Source organism: Python bivittatus, unplaced genomic scaffold, assembly GCF_059951505.1.
Source record: "Python bivittatus isolate LINGU-HERP-01145 unplaced genomic scaffold, Pbiv_v1 ctg000560_np1212, whole genome shotgun sequence".
Lineage (NCBI taxonomy): Eukaryota > Metazoa > Chordata > Lepidosauria > Squamata > Pythonidae > Python > Python bivittatus.
Window position 1 is genome coordinate 5,375,608 of NW_028277083.1, and position 25,067 is coordinate 5,400,674.

Here is a 25,067-nt window from a genome sequence, read left to right on the forward strand (position 1 = left end):
AAAGCGGTCTCAGCGGTGGTAGGAGCGCTTGGGGCTGTGACTCCTAAGCTGGGAGAGTGGCTCCAACAGATCCCAGGAAGAACATCAGAGCTCCCTGTCCAGAAGAGTGCAGTGCTAGGAACAGCTCAGATACTGTGCAGAACCCTCAAACTCCCAGGCCTTTGGTAGAGGACCTGTGATTGAGGAAGACACATACTACCCTAGGGGTGAGAAAGGATTTGGATACACACACACACACACACACACACACACACACACACACACACACTGAACTAATTTACCTTTTATAAAACTACCGCCAAATTTATTGATAAACAGCTCAAAACGTCAACTGAATGGGCTATTTATAGCAGGAATTATCCCTGAGCCATTGAAAGAGACATTGAACTCATTTACTTAGCCAAGATTCCCTACCGCAGACATCGGGTGCTAGGTGGTATCTCAAGTGCATCTTGGCTTCCTTGGGAGATGTTTATCTCTGGTTAAGTGGAGTTAAGAGCATGAGCTCTTGGCATTAACAGGAATTTCGGGAGGTCGTACCTTCATCTAGTCTGTCACCGTTTCCTAAGATAGCCTCCTTGCCGTTTTCCGGCGGGGTGGGTTAGCAAAGCACCCTCTTATGCTTCATTAACAGGAAATGTTCCAACCAGAGATACGACACTAAAGTCCTTCGTTTCAATTCCAGCAGCTCCTGGCCTATCCTGTCGAAGGTTTTAAAAGAGACTTTTTCATGCAGTTTGATACATCGTTCTTGCATGATGAAATGAGTACGTGAAGCATTGAGGTGATTTCTATTAATTCAGTATGTTCATTTTTTAAGTCCCTGCTCCCCATTTGTTTAATATCTATTTTTTTGCCCTTCTTGTTTTGGTGTTACAGTTTCTTAATGTGTTGGATGTTACTGGTTTAATTCACTTTTTTCTGGCTTTTTCTTCTTAAAATTGCAATAAAAATTATTTTTAACCATGTTGGCAGAGGGTTACAATGCCAGAACTCAGGGACTCTGAAGTGGGAAAGTGCCCCCTTTACAAAGAGAAGGCCCTAGGTTCACTTCCTGGCATTTTGAGGACTAGAAAAATCCCAACCATAAGTTTTAGAAGCTGCTGGCCAGTGTTGACCAAACTTGGATCAAAGTCTGAGAAGATAGAAGCCAAGTTCTTATTTACTGGATCTGCCAAGGGTTCCTGAGGCCTCAAGACCAATCCCAAGAATTCCACCTAGGGTTGAAAGCCTCTTTGAAGGGGTGAGGAAGCTGTTGCTGTGACGGAATGGACTTATGAAGGCCAGGCTCAGGGAGATAACCGTGCTCTTAGCCCCCAGCAGGAGTGTGGGAAGTTCAAGAAGATGAGGCTGGCACCTCCCTAAGGAATTCACGGTGTTGTGGCTGGCTGGCTTGGGAGCTAGGATTGAGTCTGGGGAGATTTTCTGTCTGGAGGTTGTAGCTAATAAACGCAACAGAACTGTATTTGCATTGACTCTTGGAGTTCTTTGGGCTGAACCTGACAGCTGCCCATCCATGCAGGCAACATACACAGTCCAGCTTGGTGCAAATCCATATCTAGATGCCTAAAACAATAAGGAGGTGAGAATTAAGGTTGTACAGACTGTCATTTTTTTTTAGCCATTAGAGCAATGACCATGACGCTCTTATGCTTCTGGCACAGGGAAGGAATATGAAGGTGTCAAGAGCGAGCAATTCTCACATAAAGCTGGAAAAAAAGAGAGAGACAAGGAAAAGAACACAAGAGAAAGGATCTTACCAGATAGGGCCAAAGAGAAAAGAATTCTGTCGTTTGAGAGGCCCCGTGGAAAAGGCTGTCGGTGCAAGCAGGAGGCATCTGGGTGAATTAATCTGACAAAGATCTTTTTGAGGCAGGCTCAGGTGGAATGAGCTCACTCGGGCTTCCAAGACAGACAAGCAGACCTGGGCCTTTACCAGATTCACCTTCTCCTGTTGGAACTGGTGGAATCAGAATCACACAGGCCACGTATTTGCCATTATTTTTATTGCACTGGGACCACACTGCAAACAAAACCACAGAAAGGAGAAAAGAGAAAGAAGAGAAAGAAAGAAAGAAAGAAAGAAAGAAAGAAAGAAAGAAAGAAAGAAAGAAAGAAAGAAGCCGCAAAAATAAGTCTACTGCTGCTGAAAGCAGCTTGTTTTTTTTTCTTTAATCTGTGTTTTTTTAAACTTGGATATGTATATATTTACATAAAAGAAAACTACCAAAAGCAGCAGCTCAGCTTGAACAGTCCAGAAAGGGAAGAGCTGCTACTTTCTGATGGATAAATAGTACAATTTCTCTGGGGTTGGGGTTTTTTTTAAACATCACTCTGTAAAACCGCATTCAAGTATTCTTGTCAATGCATGTATTGTATTGTCCCGTTCCTCTTTTGACCAAGTTCTGCGGATGGTGATTTCTGGGGTGGGGTTTTGGCTAGGCCACAGCTGGAGCGGTCTTGGAAATGTTGGGGAGCACATGGGATAACTTTGGCAGCCATGGGGGAGCAACCGAAAGGGAGCAAGATGAGGATACCGCCTTGAAAGGGAACGTGAGAAACTAAGGTTTCATGACGCACGTTGAGGAGATGTCAAAAGCATGACCTTCTCTATCTCGGACCCTTTCTTGACTGGTGGAAAAAACCCTTTGTTAGGAAGAATATTTATAGCTCAGCTTTTCCCCTTAATGTGCCAACCCTTTATGGGTGCATTGTTTCAGACTCGTAATTCATTCACCTCGTTCACTGCTCCTACCACCCGCAAACCCAGATTCGGATCTGGGATAGCTTCAGCAGCAACTACAGCAAAGACCATTTTTCTTTGGGCTTCCCTGGAGAACATTTTGTTGGTGGTGGACATCAGCCACTCCCTTCCCCCGCCCTCGAAAGGTACCCTTTTTCATTTTTTAAAAAACACGACCGTCTTCTATATAAATACAAAATATTAAATAAAGATCGGCTTTCTGTACAAATGAAAAGAAGGGAAGGAATGGGAGGGTTTCGCCAGCAAGCGAGCGAGCGGCTTCCGTTAGCAATCTTCCATTTTCTTCCTAATTTGACGTGAGGGGATTTGTTTGGAAAGTGTGGTAAGGACAAGTTTATTCCTTTTCCTCCAGATACCGTCAGCCGCAGGATCTCTTGATTAACCTTCGGCATTTCCTGAAAGCTCTTCTCAATGCTGATGGCGACTTCCAACCGTGGGCCACGTGGGCTGAACGTAAACCAATAGGAAGGGGAAAGTGGTGCTGTGAACTCACTGGCCGCAGGATCGATGAAAGCACTGGGGAGGTGGGGCTTGCCAGAAGCTCCGCCCACAGTGTGGACTCCAAGGCCCTCGTCGGCAATGGAGAATAATAATTTAGAACCTAAGGCAAGCGAGGCTGGATGAAAACCATGGCAGGTGCGTAACCATGTCCGCTGAGAACACATGGATGCCCCAAGGGCTGTTGGCTGCAGAGGACACCAAGCTTCTTGTCCTCAGTCTAATCAGTTGCAGACTCTACACCTTAGCTACTTGAAGAACAATTAGAATAGCGATTTCTGAATTCACTGAATTCACAACAGGGCCTACACAGTCTCTTGCAAGACTGTTGGGTGGTGGTCGGTCAGCGTGTCAGTCTTCTTCAGCAGAGTTACGAAAGGAAAGAAGTCCTGCCATTTCACTACCTCTCGGTCGTGACGGTGTTCATGTGGGAGACAAAGTCATTATCAACCACGTTGTTGTAGCCCTCTTTTTCTATGCAGTCCCTGACGGCCTTGAGGACCATCCGGAGCCTCCGATCCATCGCTTCGAGGTGCAGTTTGTACAAGATGGGGGCGATTTTGTCCTCCAACAAGGATTCTTCCATCAGGTGGCTCAGCTTGTACTCCTCCTTGGCCAGGAGCTGCAAACGCAGATAGGTGGACTTCCGTATTCTAGGAGAAAGCAGCAGCAGAAAAGTGAGACGTGGGGCATATTTCAGCTATGATTTAAAAAATCCTGTTTTCAGCAGAACTGGTGTCTGGAGGGACTCATCTGGATTCCAACTAAATGGGCTAATATAATTCAGCGTTTCTCTGTTCAGATAGTTCTACCCATATAGCACATTATATATATATTTGGTCTACTTGTAGTTCTTTCCTTCCTGGGCTTGTTTAGAGCAGTGTTTCCCAACCTTAGCAGCTTTAAGATATGTGGACTATCTGGAACTCATGTGCCAAATTACTTTGAGGAACATCATGTTAGTTCCCTCTTATCAAATAAGAAAAGTTTTATTACCCATAATGTAGCAAAGTTCCGTATAACTGCTGTGAACACACACAAACAACTATTACCTCACATGATTGATGTCCCCATATCTGGTCTACTTAGCTTTTGCTATGTATGAATGAAATATCGACTCCATCCCTCTTATTATCTTATTCTAATAATTATTTCAGTATTTTGGACTATTAGAAAGCATATACATTTACACCCACATTGTTAACTTATCACACTGTTTGAGCACTCAATTCCTCTTTTTAGGGATTTTTTTCAGGGATGGTGGTGGTTGAATTTCAACTATTAGAGCCATAGAACGTTAGTATTGCTAGTACAGGCAGTCCTCACTTAATGACCACAATTGGGTCCCTAAGTGATGCGGTCATTAAGCAAATCATCACGTGACCAGACCTGATTTCACAACCTTTTTTGCAGTGGCCGTTAAGTGAATCACATGGTTGTTAAGTGAATCATGCAGTTCCCCACTGATTTTGCTTGCCGGAAACTGGCTGGGAAGGTTGCAAATGGTGATTGTGTGATCCCAGGATGCTGCAACTGTCATAATTGTGAGCTGGTTGCCAAGTGCCCAGATCATGATCACATGACTGCAGAGGCGCTGTGATGGTCGTAACTTCGGGCATTGGTCATAAGTCACCTTTTTTAGTGCTGTTGTAACTTCAAATGGTTGCTAAATGAACAGTCGTTAAGCAAGGACTACCTGTACCATATGACTTATTTCCTTTTCATCTCATGTTCAAATCTATGATGTTTCTGTGGATGGTCTTTGCTCTATCTTGCTTGTTTATGTTTGGTGTATCTGGTAGTGGACTGAAAAAAATATGATCATATCAACATATTTCAAAGGGCAGATGCTGGGGTGGAGACAGTGTTCATTCTGGTTTTCTACAGTTGCTTCAAATAAGGTACACACATCTCTGTTCATTATTTTCCACTCCAAAGGGTGAGAAGACCCATATAGTTTTCCTGCTGTTGGCTACCAAAATTTATCAGGTTTCTGGGGGGTTTTGGAGAGGTGCCCATGACCGATAGGATTGCTGACTTCTCAGAAACAGTTGGCTTTGTCCTCCAGAGGTTCCTGCCCCAGATACAACACTAGTAATTTTACCTGAGATGCTTAACTACCTCAGGATTTACTTAATTAACCTAAAGTTCAGACAACACCCCAAACGAAGCATAAATACTTTTGCACAATGCACCAGATTACAGCAGCTTGTGGTTTAGCACGTTGGACAACACCTAGAGGAAGGCCTTCTCCTGGAGCGGAAAAATCAATTCCCATCCATATCTCCAAACACAGTTTCCAATTTAGCCTCCATTTGGCTTGAAGTTGCTGCCTAAGCTGAGCCTCTTATTCTCTGGGCCCCTCTAAAGCATAGCTTTTCTCATTCTCCTCTCCACAAGGGCCTGGAAGCTAAATGAAATCTCTCTCCAGAAGCAACCAAGCTATAGAAGGACAGAACTGTCACTTGAAAATATCCTGGCTCCAGTCAGACATCGTGGAAACAGAACGCGGGGTGTCGGTACGATCCGGAATGACAAAAGCAGTGTTGTATCGTTGCATTGCAAGATCTGCCCTTTTCTTACATGTGGGTGGCATTACAACAATGTTCAAAAGTGTGGAGCTTCGATCAAGTCAGTACAATGCTGTCATTTGCCTCCTGGATCTGCCTCCTGCCCCACCCGCAGATGCTTCTACAAGCAGTCCTTGACTTATGATGGCAATTGGGACCAGAATTTCCTAGTTCTGTAAAGCACAATCGCATCGCTTAGTGACAGCAATCCCTGAAATCCCAGTTGCGGTTGTTAACTGAATCCCACAGTCGTTAGTTGAGGCAACTTCCTTCCAGCTTCCCACAACCAAAGTCAGTGGAGAAGCCGGCAAGAAGGCCTAAATCCCAGGTCAGCTGGCAGGTAAGTGGCTGCTCCCGAGTGGGAAGGGAGCAAGGGGGTGCACAGGAGTGCGTGGGGGAGATGTGGTGAGGGTTGGGGATGGTGCGTGAGAGGTGCAAGGGTTGGGGAGGGTGCACGAGGGTGCGAGTGTCATGGCCCAGGACTCAGACTCTGAAGAAGCTGCTCAAGCTGAACCAGTGGAATGTTGGCCTCAGGAGACACCAAGCCAGGAATCACCTGAGGCTGATCAAACACAGGCACCATTGGAACAGCTGGAGCAGTCAGATGATGACGTATGGTCTCCAAGCCCTCAGACTCGGCAAGTAGAGCGGAGAGCAGAGCAAAGACGCTCAATGAGGCTCCTTGCCAAATAAGGCAGTAACTCTCTTGATTAAAGACAGCTGGCTGCAGCCTGATTTAAGAGGCAGCCCTGACCCTTGATTCTCTGTTGGAAATAATCATCTGATCTCCTACTCTGGTGTGTTGCTCCTGTGAATCCTGCTTGTGAAACTCTGAACTTGGACTGGCTGACAAATCTGACTTTGCTCTCTGAACTTCAGAATGGATTTTGACTAGTACTCTTCTGCCCACTCCTGCTGAAAGTGAAACCACCTAGGCAAGCTTTCTTTCCCAGAGACTCATGGGTCAGGGAGGGTGCATGAGGGTATGGTGTGGGTTGAGGAGGGTGTGTGAGGGTGCAAGGGAGTGCGTGAGAGGCGCAGCGTGGGTCCTGGAGGGTGTGTGAGGGTGTGCAGCGGTGTGCAAGTGGCCAGCACGGTGTGACTGCACGGGGGCTGGGGGAGGGTGTGCGGGTGGAGGAGATTTACCCCAGCAACTTGTGACCTTCTCTGCCAGCTTCCTCATTGTCTTTCTGGGAAAGCTGGCAGGGAAGATTGCAAATGAGGATCATGTGATCATGGGGAGCTGTAACCAATCGTAACTGTGAACTGGCTGCCAAGTGCCCAGATTGCGATCTCATGACTGCAGGGGTGCTAGGACAGCCAGAACGCTGAGGATTGGTCGTAACTGCCATTCATTCAGCGTCATCGTAACTTCGAACGATCACTGAATGAATGGTTGTAGGTCGAGGGCTACATGTATTTATAACCTCTGGAATCCACGCCAAATTATCCCCATAAGGAGAAGGAAAAAAAAATACCCCAAACATACCGGCAACATTGATTCAAAGGCACCAAGATAGATAGTTCATCGTGAGAATATTTCCCGAACCTACAAGGAAGAAGAACATAAGAAACATTCACCAGAAATACGCTTTCTGTCTCAAATTGTTGGCCAGAGGTGAGGGGAAAAACTCAATGCCCTCTTTAATGCAATGATTTTAGGCACATGCTGAACTTCAGGTCTGTAGCCAAAAAGGTGTTTTGCAGGAAGCATGGGCACGCATCCTGCCTCACCACAACTCTTTAAAGAAAACACTTTTTTTTTCCTGGATTCTCGTAGCAGCTTCAGTTCTCTCCTAGGGAAACAAACGTTAGAGTGAAGGAGGCGCTGACAAGATACTTTGGACCAGATGCTGTGGTGTTGTTGGTGTCAGCTTCACACAAATGTGTCTTTTCTTGGGAGTGTGCAATTACTGTTAGAGCTCAAGAAAAGACACAGCTTTTGCAAGGAAGTGCCAATAGATCTCTAGGCATACCTGCACCTCTTTTACAACTCCTTTACAGCTTTGGATCCAAAGCACAGCACAGGCCTATATCTTCTTCTATAGCTTGCACTTCCTGAGTCTACAGAGAAATTGGCTTGCAGTTGTTTATCTGAACCTTTACATAATGTTCTGAAAATTCTAATATATTGGAATCTTACAATGAAGTTTGGGTCCTAGGGCCAGCAAAGATCTCTGCTAGAGACCTTACAAAGATGTGCTAGAAGGATGAGTGAGGAGGCATCAATGGCTATGCTTCCTAGGAATGCTGGGAGTTGTAGTTTAATAATGTCTGGAAAACGACAGGTGGTCCTTATTTAGCGAGTGCCTCGTTTAGCGACTGTTTGCAGTTATGATGGTGATGAAAAAGTAACTTTGTGACCAATGCTCTCATTTGTGACCTTCACAGGTCTGTAAAGCAAAGGAAAGTTGAAGTGAGATCATAAGCACAATTGTGGTTTCACTTAGTGACTGCTTCACTTAATGACTGAGTTGCTGGTCCCAATTGTAGTCGCTAAACGAGGACTACCTGTATAGGTCACCTATCTCTGAGTTAGTAAAACCAGTACTTTAGTAAGGTCTCATACTGGCAATTCACACTTTTCAGACAAAAGAAGTGGTGAAGAATGAGCAAGAATAGACAGGAAAGATTTAGGTATGATCAACTGACCCCACCCATTCTCTGCCATAATTACCCTCTTCCATTGTCTAAGTGGATAATAAAGGTATTATTTCCAAACTTCTCAAAGGTCTCATAATGGTGTCGATCCATATTACCTGTAGGAGAAATAAGAGAAAGAAAAATGTTTGGCAGAATAACATGATGATCTTAAGCAAATTAAAGCAAATTCAAACGTATGAGTCTTTTGAAAAGAAACAGGGTTGCCTTATGACCCTTGGTTGTCAGATATGTCACCTAAGGAAAGGCATTAAAGGTGATGTTGCATCACTGGGTGAAACAGTGGAGCTATTATTTATTTATTTAAAGTGTTTTACACCACTTCTCACTGCAAAGAATTTTGAAGTGATTTACATATTCAGTAATGACCAGAATCCTTCCCAATTGCACTCTGCTCTCATCTTTAGAAGGATGAACTATCATATGTGACCATTACTATATGGTATTGTTGGAGGAAAAAAATGCTGGCTGAAGCCTGGGTTTCCATCCAGATGTTGGGTTACAGCTATCATTCTTGCTAAAACTTTTTGGGGCTGCAATCTTCTAATCCAGTGTTTCTCAACCTTGGCAACTTTAAGGTGTGTGGACTTCAACTCCCAGAATTCCCCAGCCAGCATGCTGGCTGGGGAATCCTGGGAGTTGAAGTCTACGCACCTTAAAGTTGCCAAGGTTGAACAACACTGCTCTAATCTGTGACTCCAATTTAGGAATCTCTGCTTTAGTGGCTCCGAAACAAGGTTTAAGTTACCCCATAGATCTTCGCCATGTATCATGTTGGCCTTCAGGGAGACTCAACATTCAGACAACATCTTCATACTGAACGTCTAGTTTTCCATGTGCAGGGACTGCTTTGGCACAGAGCAAACTTTGATGTGCCTTTTATGTGTATGAGACTTTTTAGACTCACACAGACTCTTATGTGAGTCTAAAAAGATGCAGTCTGGCAGAAGCTGATCATTTCTAGGAGCCGCTGTGTCCCTCGATCCCAAGTCCTGGACAAAGAGCTTCCAGCCTGTAGAAACTAAAAGGTAAAACTGTTTGTTGTCCAGGGATAAAAAGTTCAGGGAAATTCCACCTACTTAATTTGAACAATGAGAATGCTCTCAGCAGGAACAAACAAAAAATAGGGAAATTATACAAATTCCACCAGTAAAACTGCCCACATTCTAAGTGGGCTATTTCATGTAGAAAGGTGAGAAACATACCCATCAGAAAATCAAAAATGGTCATATCCATTATATCCAAAATCCTGGTCCCCCGGTCGTAGGGTGGTGTTTGCTTAACTTCTTCACAATAATCTGGATCAACTTCCCACCTGGATGAGAAGCAAAAGAGAGATTGAGAAGTTTAGCCACCCTCAACGTTCTCAATCTTGAAGTGCGCAAGGACTGTGTGGGTGGGTTTGAGTTCAACAGAGCCCATCTACATTTGTAAAATACGATCCAGAATCCAGTTATGTTCTACTAGAAGGGGCAGAAGGTTGCTGAGCTCCTGTGGGGGGAAATAAATTAACAGAAAAGCTTGGCTATTAATAGAGTCGCTCGAAAGAGTTCAGAATAAACTCTAAATTCCTGTCCAACTGTCCGGATTGGACTGAGACATACCGAAAGATGTGACGGGAGGGGAAAAATCAAATCAGGGAAAGGAGAGAGGAGAGAGGAGAAAAATACAGGGGGAAAAATGATCTCTTCCATGCCTCAGGGCAAAATGAGCTGGATTCCAGTTAAACTATAGCAAACGTTTCAGTCCAGCTGCATGGAAACCCAGAAGTTGTGGTGTTTTCATGTTAGGTGTTAGAACAAAATCGAGAGACAAACCATCTGTGTTAAATGGAGGCATGTGCCACCCAGATAAGGTCACAATGGCTCAGCACAGGCTCTGCTCTGCCTCTTCCAAATGTGTCTCTGCTGCGTCCGGCAGAATTATGCGTTCATTGTTCTCAGCGGTGGTTGAATTAAGGTCTGGCTATGAAACAATGGAAAATTGACAGCCTGCTGCATGGGGTGCAGCGGAAACACCGGGCAGTCTCTTAACCACAACACTTACTCAGCTTTCTTGCGTTTATGGTAGGAACGTCGCCATGGGTTCCTCCAGGTTTTCCGTTTGGCTAAAGACAAGTCGGGCAAGAAGGCAGCCATGGACCCTTCAATCTGGTCTGGTTTCCCACAAAGGGCGTGTTCCGTTGAACAGTAGTATGAGCACTCCCCGTAGAAACAGATGTTGTTGGCTGCAGAAAGAAGGAGAAAGAGAGTGGATAACCAACGTCTTTTGGAATCAGACCCTGGGCTTTACAGAGACTGTCCTCCTCAAAAGAAGCTTGTTGGGGTCAGGAGAAAAAAGGGAACCTCTGAAACAGCTCCACAGGTTGGAGAAATGCATCTCAAAGAAGTGCTTGTGATCTAATGATCAAAGAATGAAAACCATCTTCCAACCTCCACGTTCTTAGATCATTTTTCAGGACTCAGGAGGATGATTTTGTGACTTGCTAAGGACTGGCTGACACGCATAAGTAGATTGTTTGATTTTACTTCTTGCCAGCATCAGCTTCTTCAACAGTTGATGACTCAGACAGGCAAGTGTGAACTGACTCTGCTTTCAAGCTGGCACTGGATGGTGAGAAAGCTGTGCCATCAGCAAAGAATCTGTGAATGATGGCAAGTTCACAGAACCGTATGTGAACAGCTTTCCTTATTTCAGATACTGTGTGATTGCATCTCTGAACTGCCAAAGATGATTGCATTTATTACAATTATGGATCTATTATTAAAAATGGGAAAGGTATACCCCTCACCCCTGATATTTCTGAATTTGAATTCCCGTAATGGCTGATGAGGGCCACAAAGGGGTGTAATTCTGCAACATCAGAGAAGTCCAGGCCCTTCCTTGGATGTATTTTACAATTAAGCCTCATCTTCTTGTAACAACATCCTCAGGGCCTAAATATGTCAGAAGGGAGTTCACGTAAATCCAAAAGCTGGGTGAATGAAGCTTGCATTGCATGCTATGCCCACCATGGTTATGTAAATCTCAACCATGAGGTGACATTTAAGAGATGTGCACGGTTGTGTGTGGTTGGATCAGCACAAGAGCCCATTCAATTTTGCAATTTCACTCAAATCTGTGATGGACTTCAAAAAGTCAGCTTAGAAGATTTGAGGATGTGTGCCTATTTTGCTGTCCTACAGGTGACTATACAGATCGGGCAGTTAAGAACTGACTGAGGGGACACCGTTAAGTGACAATGGCCGAGGGAAACCTGGGTTTGTAGCTATGTAACATTGGGAACAAGCTTCTCTCTCTTTGGGGCGAGAACAATTGGATGGTTCGCCATGGTTCTTTTTCCAGCGTCAGAACCTGGAGAGTGTAAATAATCTTGAGCACATTCTGAGAAATGCGAAGAGATTCTAATCTTTCTTTCTCTTTCTCGTAAGTGGAGCAGAGCTACTATTGTCAATTTCCCAGAGGGTGGGGGGTAGGGAATGACGGGGGTGGAAATCCATGCGCCTCTGTGATTGGTCAACATGAACAAAAGTCCCAGCACTAACACCAATTTTGGTAGATGATTATTTCAATTATTCCTAAAATTACGGCTAGTGTTATTAATGTTTCTCTCCCACCTGACCGCTAGTAAATCATTCCTTCAAGCCATTACTTCAAGCAAGTGGACTACTATAAAGATAGTGAAATGCATTTAAATAATTACTGAGCTATTTCCCATTCATTGCATTTTGTTTGTAATGTCTTCCTCCCTCCCTCCCTCTCATTTCCATCTCCTTCCTTCCTTCCTTCCTTCCTTCCTTCCTTCCTTCCTTCCTTCCTTCCTTCCTTCCTTCCTTCCTTCCTTCCTTCCCTCCCTCCCCCCCTCCCTCCCCCCTTGTGCTTCCCAACAAAGCCCTAATCTATTCTATGGGAAATATTTCTTGAATAAAACCATTTAGACAATAATTCACCCCAAAGCAACCCAGGACCTCAGTCCATGGAAGACATTTGCCAATGGACTTTTTCTTATTTTGAGGAGGAATAAGAGCAGGTAGAAGCTTCCTCCGATTCCTGTCTCATCATGAGAACTTTCGGGCTAGGTCGATTAAATATATTACCAAGAGATTTGAGCCCAGCAGCTCACAACTAAGCCACAGCCTTGCTACTATAATAGAGAGAAAGATTACGGCCCCTTGAGGGACCTACACTGCACTCAAAGGTCTACCTGGAATGGTTTCTAAGACAGAGTATTACCAAAGCGACTGGGGATTTGAAGAGGCATGGAAGCCGCGCTGCTAGATAAGATCACCATCATTTTCAGAACCTTATATAATTCAGGGGTTGCACAGAACGTATCAGCCAGGCTGTGTATCTATTTTTGGCCAGCAAGAGAGACCCAATTAAGACTTTTGCATAGCTGTAAATTGGGTTTTGCTTCAAATGTTTACATGGGCACGACCATCTCCTCGGTTTAATTTTTGTTGCTGTTGCCGTTGCCGTTATTAATGAAAGTCAATGGGGTCTCCTCGCCAAATGCCCAAGCTCATTAACATAATGAGAGTACAGAACGCTGCCTTTTGGTCGCAGCAATTAAGATGAAGCCAGAAAGCAATAACAAGGCAGACATGAACAAACAAGAAGGGAAGGATCCAGTGGGAAGCCAAAGTTGCCCACTGGATCCTGCCCACTGGATCTCTGGCTTCCCACTGGATGGAAACGGAGGAACGATTCGTTCGGTGGGGTTCCGCAGAGCTTTGATCCCCAGACAATTTTGATGAACCCATCTGAGACGCACACAAGGGCACACACCTTTTTGTTGAATCGAACCTCTGCATCGATTCAATTTGGCAGCTCATGCTGCAAATTTCAACCTGAGTGACTTGAAGAACCAGTTTGAATCCTTGGGACTCCTTAAACTGAATCAAAATTCACTGGATCTAGGCTGACTTCCTCACCTCTATCTATCATTTCTGACAGTAGTGGGCACCCCCTTCATGACCGAGAGCTATGCTTGAAATTGTGTAGGAGAGCCAGGATCATGTTGGATCCACACCTCACAGAGAAGGGGTGAGTTGCTTTTTCCTGGGCTGGCTGGGGAAACATGGGAGGTGAGATATTTTAAGTATGTCAATCTATATTAGGCCTTACATAATAGTTTATGTGTGTTTTCCACTATACAAATGAGAGGAAACTTTGCACCACATTTTAGAGGGAGCTCCAATCTGGGTCTGGAGCCACATTTAGCACTCCAATCTATGATATTTAAGGATATCCAGGGATTTCAATCAGTCGATTGACAATTTGGTGGCCTTACAAATGCAGTCAATAAATAAACAAACCATTAAATAAACATTTAAGTGAATTGACCCAAGTTGCACACTGAGGACTGATAAGCTAATTGGAGTCCAGATATCCTTTGTTTTCCATTCTTCTTCAAACTTTGCATTATAGTTCTTGGCTTAGATGTACCAAGGATGCACAAAAGGAGGCATATTGAAGGCTACCAAAAAAAAAAAAAATCTGTGTCTCAAGAATGGGTCAATGCTAGGAAATAACAATTGGCATGGAAGAAAAAAGGAAGAAGTTATTATTTTTCATTCTTATGACAGGGCACAACCACCTCATGGTGTTCAACCAAATGCTTTGCTGGCCAAAAATGTTTCAGGTTCAGTTCTTGGCATCTCCAGCTTAAGCAATAGATGAGAAAGATGGTCCCTTGCCCGATAACCTGATGAGCTACTGTGAATCAGAGTAGATAAAGAGTCAATTAGATGCTCAAATACCATATAACCACTTATGTCCTTATTTTTATAATCTCAAGCAAACTAAATGAAAGGCAATCTGGTCTGACAGAACAGAATTAGGAAGACTTGGGCTCAAAACTTTGTACAGCTATTCCTTGGATGACCTTGAAACCACCACCAGTGGGATCTCTGTTGGGAAGGAGAAATTTTTGGGAAGAGTTTATAGCAATGCTATTTCCCAGAGAGGTCCACTTGGGACAAACCTTGCTATGGAAGGCCCAACTTTGATATATGCAATATTTAATGATCTGCATTTTAACTGCTGCATGTCACCTGGAACCTGTTTTGATGAACAGTAGTTTAGCTAAGTGTTCCCATACCTGGTGAGATAAAAAATGTCCTCCATAGTTTCTTGTCACGAGTAACATCCCTTATTTCTCTGGTCATATTAACCAGTCTACCTGCAACTGGTGGTACACGGCGGAAATCCAGGATCCTGGAAGGAAAATAGTAGGAGATGACTTTAATCTGGTAAATCCCACAAAAACAAACAAACAAACAAATAAAACAAAAACCAAAACAAAACTGCAGGATGGGCTATAAATATCATAATATGTTAGTTAGTAAGACCTCATGATTATAATGCAAAACGGGTGGAATTATTCAAGGTTAAGACCTGGCTTGTTCATTTTGCTTGTTGGACTTATTGAGATTTGAAGAAGCATGGCCTCAAAGAACTTGAGAAAAGTTCTGGTGGAAACCTCTCCTGGGATGTACCAGCCCAGTCCTTGAGACTTTGGGAGAAGGTCCTCTTTTTAGTTCTGTAGACAGACAAATTCTAAGCGACTGTTGCCCAAGGGTAGATCTTTTCAGTGGCAGCATCCTCTTTGTGGAATAGTCCACCTTTCAAGGTATATCAGATATCATCATCAGTTCTGATTCACCATGGACTTCCATGTGGTATCTTCCGACTTATTGTAATTACTTGGTTTCTGCTCTTGTATAGTTGCCTTTAGTCTGCAGAGCATAATGATTTTTCTTAATGAAAAGGGATGGACAAATTAAAGATGAAGGTGATGGTGATGATGTTATGGAATGATCTCCTACACCAGTGTTCCTCAACCTCAGCAACTTTAAGATGGGTGGACTTCAACTCCCAGAATTCCCCAGCCAGCTGGGGAATTCTGGGAGTTGAAGTCCACCCAAAGTTGCTGAGGTTGAGGAACCCTGTCCTACACAATGCCCTGTTGCAAAAGACTGAAAGACTGAAAAACTGACTCAACTGCTCCCCATTAGGATGTGCAAACACTGCATTCAGTTCCTCTTCCGCCCCATTTTTTACCTCCCCCCCACCCCATCTTTACCTGTCCAGGTGAAATGCCGCAATCTCAGCATTATGTCGCTCGTAGTCGGAGAAATAAAAAAAGTCAGGGGGCGTTTCCTGCTCTCTTGTCTGCCTACAAAGGAAGGAGAGGAGCAAAAGAAATGCTGGCTTCACATAAAACGGCAAAGGGGTAATCATTTATTTATAGCGTTCCATAAAAAGGATGCAATTTGGATTTAGGCAGAGATTTTTTAACTGTGCAAAACAGAGTCTTGCCACATTAATTCTGAAGATCCTTTTGCCCAGGGTTATCCTCCCCCGGTCGGGATGGAGAAGTCAGGTGGCTACTCAGCTGCCCACAAGAAACTGTGTTGTATAGACCCAGAGAAGAAGAAAAAATGGTTTGGTTTATGTTTTCATACATGCTGGCTTAATTCATCCTTTGCCATCCAATATGGAACCTGCCATGGAATTTTCCTTCGCTTTTCACACACGCTGAATTTCACTCTGCTTTTCTGAACAATTAGCACTCCTAGGACTGCTTTGTGTATGGAAATATCTCCGCTAGGAAAACAGCATACAACAAAGCACACATTCAGGAAAATTGCTTACATTATGGGAAACTGTGAGCAGAGACACACATGATGTTGAGTGTGCAGGCTTTTTATAAAGCCGTGCACGTTGGCGTGGAAACTGGAGAGAGCCAACGTGTGCTTGGAAAACAAACAAACCAAAAAGAAAAAAGAAAAGAAAAGAAAAAGCAAAGCAAAAAAGCAAAGCAGAATATTTTAAAGTCGTAAGACGGAGGTGTGTGTAAGTTTTTCCTGGCAGTAGGCACGCAGCCTCAAGGATAACCAGAGTAAGTGAGACCAGGAGAAACATCAACATCATTTGATTCTGCTTGCATCTGACATGACTTAAAATCAACTTCAATGCGTACAATTCCATCGTCAGGAATTTTTTGGCATGGATTTTTGTTTTTAAAAGTGGCACCTACATTCAGAGTGATATAATATACATGAAAATCCACGCCTCCATTGCTAGCTCTTCATGCAGAGGGAGGTGCCGTGAACACACAACCTTTCTTACCTGCAATGGCATGTAAGCCATCCTGGAAGGAAAACTCAAGCGTGCAACCTACGTGTGTGGTGTGGGCATACATGAAATGTTAGTGTAACTGCTGATTCACAGACTGGTAAGGATTCTGGAGACAGTCTTGTGAAAAGAACGGCCTCCTTGCTGGTCCAGAAGAAAATGGTTGCAAAGAAATGAAGAAAGTCTCCCCTTGAATATATCCAGGGATGAAGTGGTTCTAAGCTGGAATTAGCCCAGTTGCTGAAATTTCTGCAAGCTTAACTCTTTCACCTTGGGAAACCATAAGGAAAATGGGCTGAGAATCTTGCTTGGGAGACTTCCTTTTGGTTGAATCAGCTGCCAAGAACCTGACCCACACAAACACAGGCTTCAGTTGTATTCACACAACATGCCCAGTCTGGTTACTGAAGGAGTTCATGGTCTGGGTTTGCACGATGCACTGAACCACCATCATTCACCAAAGGAGTGATGTTTTCCAAAATGCTAAGCCATGAAGATGCATGTTATCTAAGCATTACCCATTCTGGACTTGTGGAAGGATCCTGAATCTCCAGTGTATATCCATTTAAAGCCTTTCGTTGTTTTTTAATGCTGTTCCCAGAAGAACACAACCAAACTCCACTTTTCCCAGAGACAGTCACTGCAAGCTAGGATTTCTCATTAGGAGACCTACAAGCTTTGCCTAGGTCCCACCAACCAGGAGGTATGTGTAGTGGACTGATGAATACTCAGTACACCTTTGCTTCAGAACAGTCTAAAGAAGAGCATGTTGTCTACCAACGTGTGCAGAAGGACAACGGTTGGGGGTTCAACCTCCTCTGAGCTTAGGACACACGCCTTTACTCCGGAGAAAAAACTTTTCACTTCTGCAGGTAGCACAACCAAAAGGATCAGCTCTTGCTTTTTAAAAGAGTTGGGGAGAAAGGGCAAGGGAAGAATTATGGAGGCACGAAGTCTAGCTGAAGTTTAATGTATTAAATCTAGCCCTTATTTTCCATCCAAAGGCAGCTAAAAATTGTACTGCTGAAAACCGGCCACTTGCTGCTGAGTTGGGGGTACACCAGGTGTCCTCTGTTGCCTACCCCCATCCTATGCGGTCAAATCACAGGGGAGTTGCTGACTTCAAATTTATTTCTGCTCTGTGCCAGTTTTCTCCAGCAGTTCATCCAAGGATGGATAAACCACTACTGTAATTTGGACTTATTTTCTGCTACTAAACAGACACATACACACAAGCCAGCAATCCCATTCTCCCCCATGACCTTATCATCTAATTTGATATTGTGGGTCAATTGGCTTGGCCTGGCTTTGTTTTAATCTTCGGAAAAGCTTCTCTGGCAAAACAACGCCCCAGATTGATAGGTTTCGCAAAAACGAAGCGGGTGTCCTTTTGTCATCTCCCTTAAAGGGTAAACTTATCTGCGACAAGAAGATGGGGGCCTCAGAAAGACGTCTTCGAGGGAAGGGAAGATTCTAGCTCCAGGGACAGAGCTGTATCTGGAAAGCAACTGTTTTTCCTTCTTGCTATATACGAAGTCCTCATTATATCACCGCGGGAATCGTGTATTCTCAGAAATTTAACTTTTTCTATTAATTCCCTGCTGTCCCTAGCCAGCCACAGATTACAATTCTCTGCAGTAAATGCAGTTTGGTTTTTCCCACCCTGCTGTTGCTCTGGTTGATTGGGCTTAAGTTCATTACATTTTCATATCTATCTATCTATCTATCTATCTATCTATCTATCTATCTATCTATCTATCTATCTATCTATCTATCTATCATCTCTCTCTCTTATCTATCAATCATCTATCTCTATCTATCTCTATCTATCTATCCGTCCAGCCATCCGTCCATCCATCCATCTCTATCCATCCATCCATCCATCCATCCATCCATCCATCCATCCATCCATCCATCTACCTATCCATCTATCTAACACACACACACACACAGCATTTATCTGGTTGGTTGGGCTTATGTTCACTGCATTTTTTATATCTTCATCTTCATTCACATAAATAAAAAGGAATATCCATCCATCTGGTTGGCTGGCTTACGTTGACTACTTTTTCATATGTTCATATTCATCATATCCATCACTTCACCCCTCCAGCTCCCTATTTATCCACCTATTCATCAATATATTCATCCACCATTTACATCCATCCATCTGCCACCTCCTTTATCAACCTCTCTACCGAGGATGTCAACCAACTTCAGATAACGTCCTAAAGCACAGGCGAAGAAGAAGAACCAACAATGATAAACCATCTTCACAAGCCCATTGACAGGTTTGGAGGTGTAAATAATTCCACTATCCCAAACACATTCAGCATCGTCCTAGTTGCTCAGAAAACCGAACGGAGCCACTCTTACTATATCAAGTCTCTGTACTGAAGATGTTTCTTTCATTTTTAAAAAGGGCCTCTTCCCCTTCTGGATTATCTCTGCTGAAAGTCCTAAAGATGTCAAATCATGATAGAAACCATGATAACAAGCCTATGGCTATGGTGATATAATCATACTTAAAGCTAAATGCATCCCATTGCTCAGAGATGACATTTCCTAATATAACACAGAGAAACATGAACTTGTTCTTGCCTGCTGTTAATGCCTTTCAATGCATTACCAAAGGTGAGGTGCTTCTTGGAACTGTGTGGGCATGTGGGTGTGCGTGCATGCTGGAGAAAATCCCAAGCTCCATTTCTCAGACAAAAGGGGGAAGGAAGGAAGGAAGGAAGGAAGGAAGGAAGGAAGGAAGGAAGGAAGGAAGGAAGGAAGGAAGGAAGGAAGGAAGGATAGAAACTCGTCATATCAAAAACTTCTTCAATCGACTGAGGTGTGCGTCTGGCAAGACATTTTCAGGATAAGCTTAGAATATTCATGTTCCATAACTCCCCCGAAACGTCTGCCTGTGAAAACTTCCAGCAAAAGCTTGAGTGCTGGAGAACGGTGGGATGATCCAGAAGATGCTTGCAATGGCCTGACCCACTTTGCCTGAGTTAGGAAGGCCGAGGTGATAACAAGAGCCGAAACTGACGCGAGCAATGAACTCTGCAGTGTGGCAAATTATTTTAAGATCCATAGACCTGCCACTAATAAAAATAGGGGTGTTGGTTCTTTAAAAGGAAACATCATGCTTCCGGACAAATCTTTTTATACCGGTGGAGGAGATACTGCTGCTTTGGGGGAAGGGGTCTAATTACATTGAGATTTTGAACTTTACGACTCATAAACTAACCTGAAATGCAATAATGAATGGCATTTTAGCCAAATGAAACTCTAACTTCAAGATGGAATTCATAGAACATGCTAAACCCCCAGGTTAACAAACCAGGGTTCTGGAATCATGCAATAAGCTATGCCCAATAAATCAACTTGGTTATGGCTTAATGAGACGACCTAGTTCCCACAACATGCCAAAACACAAACGATCCAACTTTGTCTAATGTGTTGTGTGAATGAACCCAGAGCATTCTTTGTAGAGAATTTCATTTTGTCTAATGGGAAGCCAATTCCAGAGGCCAGTGAACCCAGTTTCTCATTCCATGTAAGAATCCAAATGAAAGCACCCTTGAGAGGTGCCTGTCCATCCTCTACTTGATATACATCTAGGGAAGGGGAGCCCACCATCTCTTTGGATCATGGGCTAAATTGTCAAAGATGGGCAGTAAGCCATGCCAATCCATTACCTAAGTCTTGATGCCAGGCTTGTTTGGTGCTGCCCATGCTAAGGGGTGGTCATTTGGACCCCTTTTTGGCTATGGGACCCTGAATACTACCTGGGTCCACCACTTGACTCCAACTATCCCATTAATGAAAGGAAGCTCCTATTTTCTGTCGAGAATTGCATGAAATTCCTAAGAAGTGTATGAAATTAGCTAGACACTGCATGAAATCAGCTGAGAATTGCATGAAATTAGATCCAATGCCACTTGGCGCCTGAAGCTAGAAGTTGTCCATCTTTGTGGTGCAGAATGCCTTTGTGAAGAGGACTAAATGTTACTGATTTCCATGGACCTGGTGGGCCTCAGATGTTCACCCCATAGTTCTGTCCAATCATCCATTCCAGCAATTATAATTTGGCTGTGTGTGATCATTTGCTCTTATCCTGCATCTAGCCTGACTTTTCAAGGAAAATCTTTCATTTCTCTCATTTTCCACCACTGGGCGTCTGCAGTTAAAGGAACACTTTAAAATAGAAAGAAAGAAAGAAAAAGAAAGGCTAATGGCCTTGAAAAAATTAGGCAGGACTAAAACACACACACACGCACGCACATCCCTATGCACAGAACACGGCGCATTATTTATGTGCAAAGTGTTAGAAAATATTGTGGGCTTCTTGGATGATAAATATGTTCATTATGCAGAAGACATTCACAAAATACATGGCATGTCATTGCAGGAATTTAATCACCACCTGTAAGATATATGTGTACTACTGGATTTAGGGGGGAAAAGGGGTGTGCTCCTCCAATATATTCAACTTATCAAACAACCCTGACATGTTATAAATTATGGAAGCACCATTGACAGATCAGGATAGGTGTCATCAAAAGTAATTAATCAGAAGATATACTTATAGTCCCCCATCTTATGAATTATTTTGGGACAGCAAGTAAATGAATCCGGGACAACAATGCACCTTAATGAGTAGTTCTACAAAATGTTCTGCAAACATCTTCAAAAGAGGAACAGGAGGTTTGCTACAAATTGGGAAAAATAAGGTACAGGAGTAGCAGACCTATATCTGCGGAAAAACAGCAAGGCAAAATACCTGCATATTTCTAATTAATATTAGGGAAGGAGGCTGCAATGCCATAATTATATGAAGACCAAAGAATGAATGAATCAATCATGACATTTCCTCATTCATGCATTCTATCCATGTAGATAAACCCAAGGTGAGATATAGGACAGACATCTCATCAAGAAAGAGTTACCTAATTCTCAGAGCTGTGTTCTTCATCTCTGTGCGTGAACGCCACAGGAATTTTGTGATTGGCACTAATGCCAAATTGTCCAGAATTACCCAGTTAATTTCTAAGGGCTTCTGCTATCGAATGCCATTCTTGGGGAGCTTGAAAATTTCTTTCCAATGTATCTCAGTGGGTTTGGGGATGGTTGGTTGGTTGGTTGGAGAAGACCTTATTGCTGGAGGTGGCAGAGATAGTGCTGGAGTTGTTGCCTTCTCTTCCACCCTTGAAGTCTCCCAGCTTGCTTATACTTCCCAATCTGGAAAATCCCTGCAGGAGCAGCTCCACGATTATTTTTCCTTAGGACTGAATTGGAACAGGGGAAGCCAAGGAAGGCTGCAGACTGCTGGAGATATGATTGGACAACAGAAGGCAGAATGCTCATGCCCAGCTCTCAGCCACCCCATCACTAGGTCAAGGTCCCCATGTGGCCTTCATCCTAACTCTCTTCTCCTTTGAAAATAATTTCAAAAGCCAATTCTCTTGTACCAAACTGAATGAAGACAACAGAATAATCATCATTGTACAGTGATACAAAGAACCGGGCATTGGTTTAGCTTGCAAAGAAGAAGGCTGTAGGGAGATATGATTATAGTTGACAACTATCTAAAAGCTCATCATCTGAAAGCGGTTTACTGAGAAATTTAGAGTGAGATGACATCTAGTGGGTTGAAAGTAAAATAAAGAGATTGAAACTGAATATTAGAAGGAATGTCCTGATCTATGAACTACGAAGCAGTGGAACACTCTGCCTAGAGCAGCAGCGGACTACCCCTTGCTGGAAGTTTTCGAACATGGACTGGATGATCCCTGTTGAGGATATTTAGTACAGGGGTTTTGAAACTTCTTCTAGCTACAGAACCTATTAAAAAAAAACCCACAACTTCTCATCAAGAGGCAATGTTCTAGTGATAGAAAATCAGCTATGTTCTCATGGATCCCCATCAAGTTCTTGTGGATTCCTAGGGTTCCATGGAACACAGTTTTAAAAACCCTGGTGTAGTGGGTGCTGCACTGAATTTAGGACTCTAAGCTTCCTTCAAATTCATAGAGCCTGCCAATTCTCACTCCGTACAGTTTTCATCAATGGTAGACTCCCTGGGTTGCAAAAACAGAAGTCAAGACCATAATGGAGCTCTGTGATCTCAGATTATCCAGCCTAGCCCTAGAAGAAAGGCAACATAGGCCAGAGCTACCTAGAATAATGACTAACCATGTTCCGTAGCGCAACTTGCGGGCGGATAAAGAGTAGGAGCTGTCATAATGTAGCTTAAAGGATGACAACCTTCCCCCTTGGAAGGAGGACATTTTGTATTTCTCCAGCAGAATTTTTCAACAGCCGCTTATTAAATTCCACCCCCTCTGGTTGGTTTCATCTCTTTCTACAACAAAGAGTCTTTGAAAATGATGGTTGCAGAAGAAAAACCTTGCTTAGCTCCTCAAGAGAGAGAGAAGAAACAGAGAGATTAAAAAGAAACAAGTCTTACTCAGCACTTCAATTATTTTGGCAGCCCTGACTTCTCTTAACTGAGACTTAACAAACCTGCCACTTAAAAAGGATCTTTCTGGATGCATGCAATACTTCAGTAGATCTAGGAGAGTTTCTAGAGTTGTGGCTGTTGTTATTGTTGTTCATAACAACTCCACCCCTTCTCTAAGATGCTCAGAGGGTTGAGAATAGGTGTCTGGTGAGGAGGAGCAAGTGATGTCCCATGTATCTTGACTAACACAAATTACACAATTCTGGCTGGCTAGGAAATTCTAGGAGTTGAAGTCCACACATCTTAAAGTTGCCAAGTTTGAAAAAAACTGCTCTGGACAGTCACTCAGGCCCCAGACACCTCGCAAATGGACTACTGTAACACACTTTACATGGGACTGCCCTTGAAGACCACTCAGAAGCTACAGCTGGTCCACAATGCAACATGAGCTGTGCTGGTTACCAATTGGCCCCTGGGTGTAATTCAAGGTGTTGGTTACCACCTATAAAGCTCTTCATGACATGGAGATTGGTTATTTGAGGGACCGTCTATCTCTGGTCAGATCTGGCAGAGGGTGTGTAATTCAGGTTCCCTCAATTAAACAATGCCATCTATGGGGGCCTTCTCTCTCATGGTGCCTGCCCCCTGGAACAGCATTCCCTTAGGGATCCATAGGACTCCTGCCCTCATAGAATCATAGGGTTGGAAGGGACCTTGGAGGCCTTCTAGTCCAACCCCCTGCCCAAGGCAGGAGTCCTCATATCATCTCTGACAAAAGGCTGTCCAATCTTTTCTTGAAAACCTCCAGCGATGGAGCACCCACAATTCCAGGAGACAAGCTGTTCCACTGCTTAATAGTTCTGTCAGGAAACTCCTCCTTACTTTCAGGTTGGATCTCCCTCTGATGAGCTTCCACCCACTGCTTCTTGTCCTACCCTTAGGTGTTACAGAGAATAAATCAACGCCCTCTTCCCTGGGGCAGCCCTTCAAGGATTGGAAGACTGCTATCATGTCTCCCCTCACTCTTCTCTTCGTTAAGCTAAACATACCTAGTTCCTTTAGCTGTTCTTCATAGGATTTAGCCTCCGGACCCCTTATCATCTCCGTTGCTCTTCTCTGCACTCTTTCTAGGGCCTCAGCATCTTTTTTGTATGGAGAGGACCAGAACTGGACACAGGATTCCAAATATGGCCTCACCAGTGCGGTGTAGAACGGTACAATCACTTCCCTTGATCTCGAAACTATCCCTCTGTTGATGCAGCCCAGAACTGTGTTGGCTTTTTGGGCATCTGCAGCATGCTGCTGATTCATACATAAGTGGTGGTTCACCAGGACACCTAGATCCCTCTCATAGGCACCACTCTTGAGCCAGGTACTGCCCATCCTGTACTTGCACATCTGGTTTTTCCTGCCTAAGAGCAGGACCTTACTTTTCTCTCCACTGAATTGCCTCTTGTTGGATAGGGCTCAATGCTCAAGTCTGATGATGTCCTGATGTTCTTTTCTCCAAGGCCTCGGGGTAGGGTGGTTGGTGAGCTCCTGTTGGTTCTTCTTTCACTGTTATGTCTGTTCTTTTCTGGATGCGCAGGGACTATTTCTCTATTTTTTTTTAATGGCTTTCTGCTTTTAAAATTTAAGCCACCCAGAGTTGGTCAGCCTCTACATTTTTAATGTTCAAGCCTTTTAATACACGAGTTGCCCAAAGTCGGTTAGAGTTGGGTGGCCTCTAAATCTAATAAACTAAATTGATTAAAAAGAAATTAAATAAACAAATAAGATGCTCCCTGGGGTCCTGCCACCTCCTCTTTGTTCACAGACACATTTTAGCTAGATGATGGCTAATGCTTAGGACACTGAGCCTGCTATTAATATATAAAAACAATAAATCATTTCTTTATTATGTTCTTCATTGTTTATATGCCTTTTTTATTTTTTCCCCCAAGGTAGCTCACATTATATTATGGATTTATACTCC

General features: G+C 43.5%; 1 protein-coding gene across 1 annotated transcript in view; it reads right to left on the minus strand.

The window, feature by feature from the left end:
- Positions 1-1,889: 1,889 nt before the first annotated feature.
- The window catches only part of FAM20C (FAM20C golgi associated secretory pathway kinase), a 59,575-nt gene continuing 36,397 nt past the window's right edge, over positions 1,890-25,067 (minus strand). Inside the window, exons 4-10 of the mRNA XM_007426237.3 lie at positions 15,581-15,673; positions 14,597-14,712; positions 10,540-10,720; positions 9,699-9,808; positions 8,510-8,591; positions 7,322-7,381; positions 1,890-3,915 (exon numbers count right to left, since the gene is read on the minus strand). Coding sequence (XP_007426299.2) covers positions 3,663-3,915; positions 7,322-7,381; positions 8,510-8,591; positions 9,699-9,808; positions 10,540-10,720; positions 14,597-14,712; positions 15,581-15,673 — 895 coding nt within the window. The 3' untranslated portion in view covers positions 1,890-3,662. The remainder of the gene's footprint in view (positions 3,916-7,321; positions 7,382-8,509; positions 8,592-9,698; positions 9,809-10,539; positions 10,721-14,596; positions 14,713-15,580; positions 15,674-25,067) is intronic.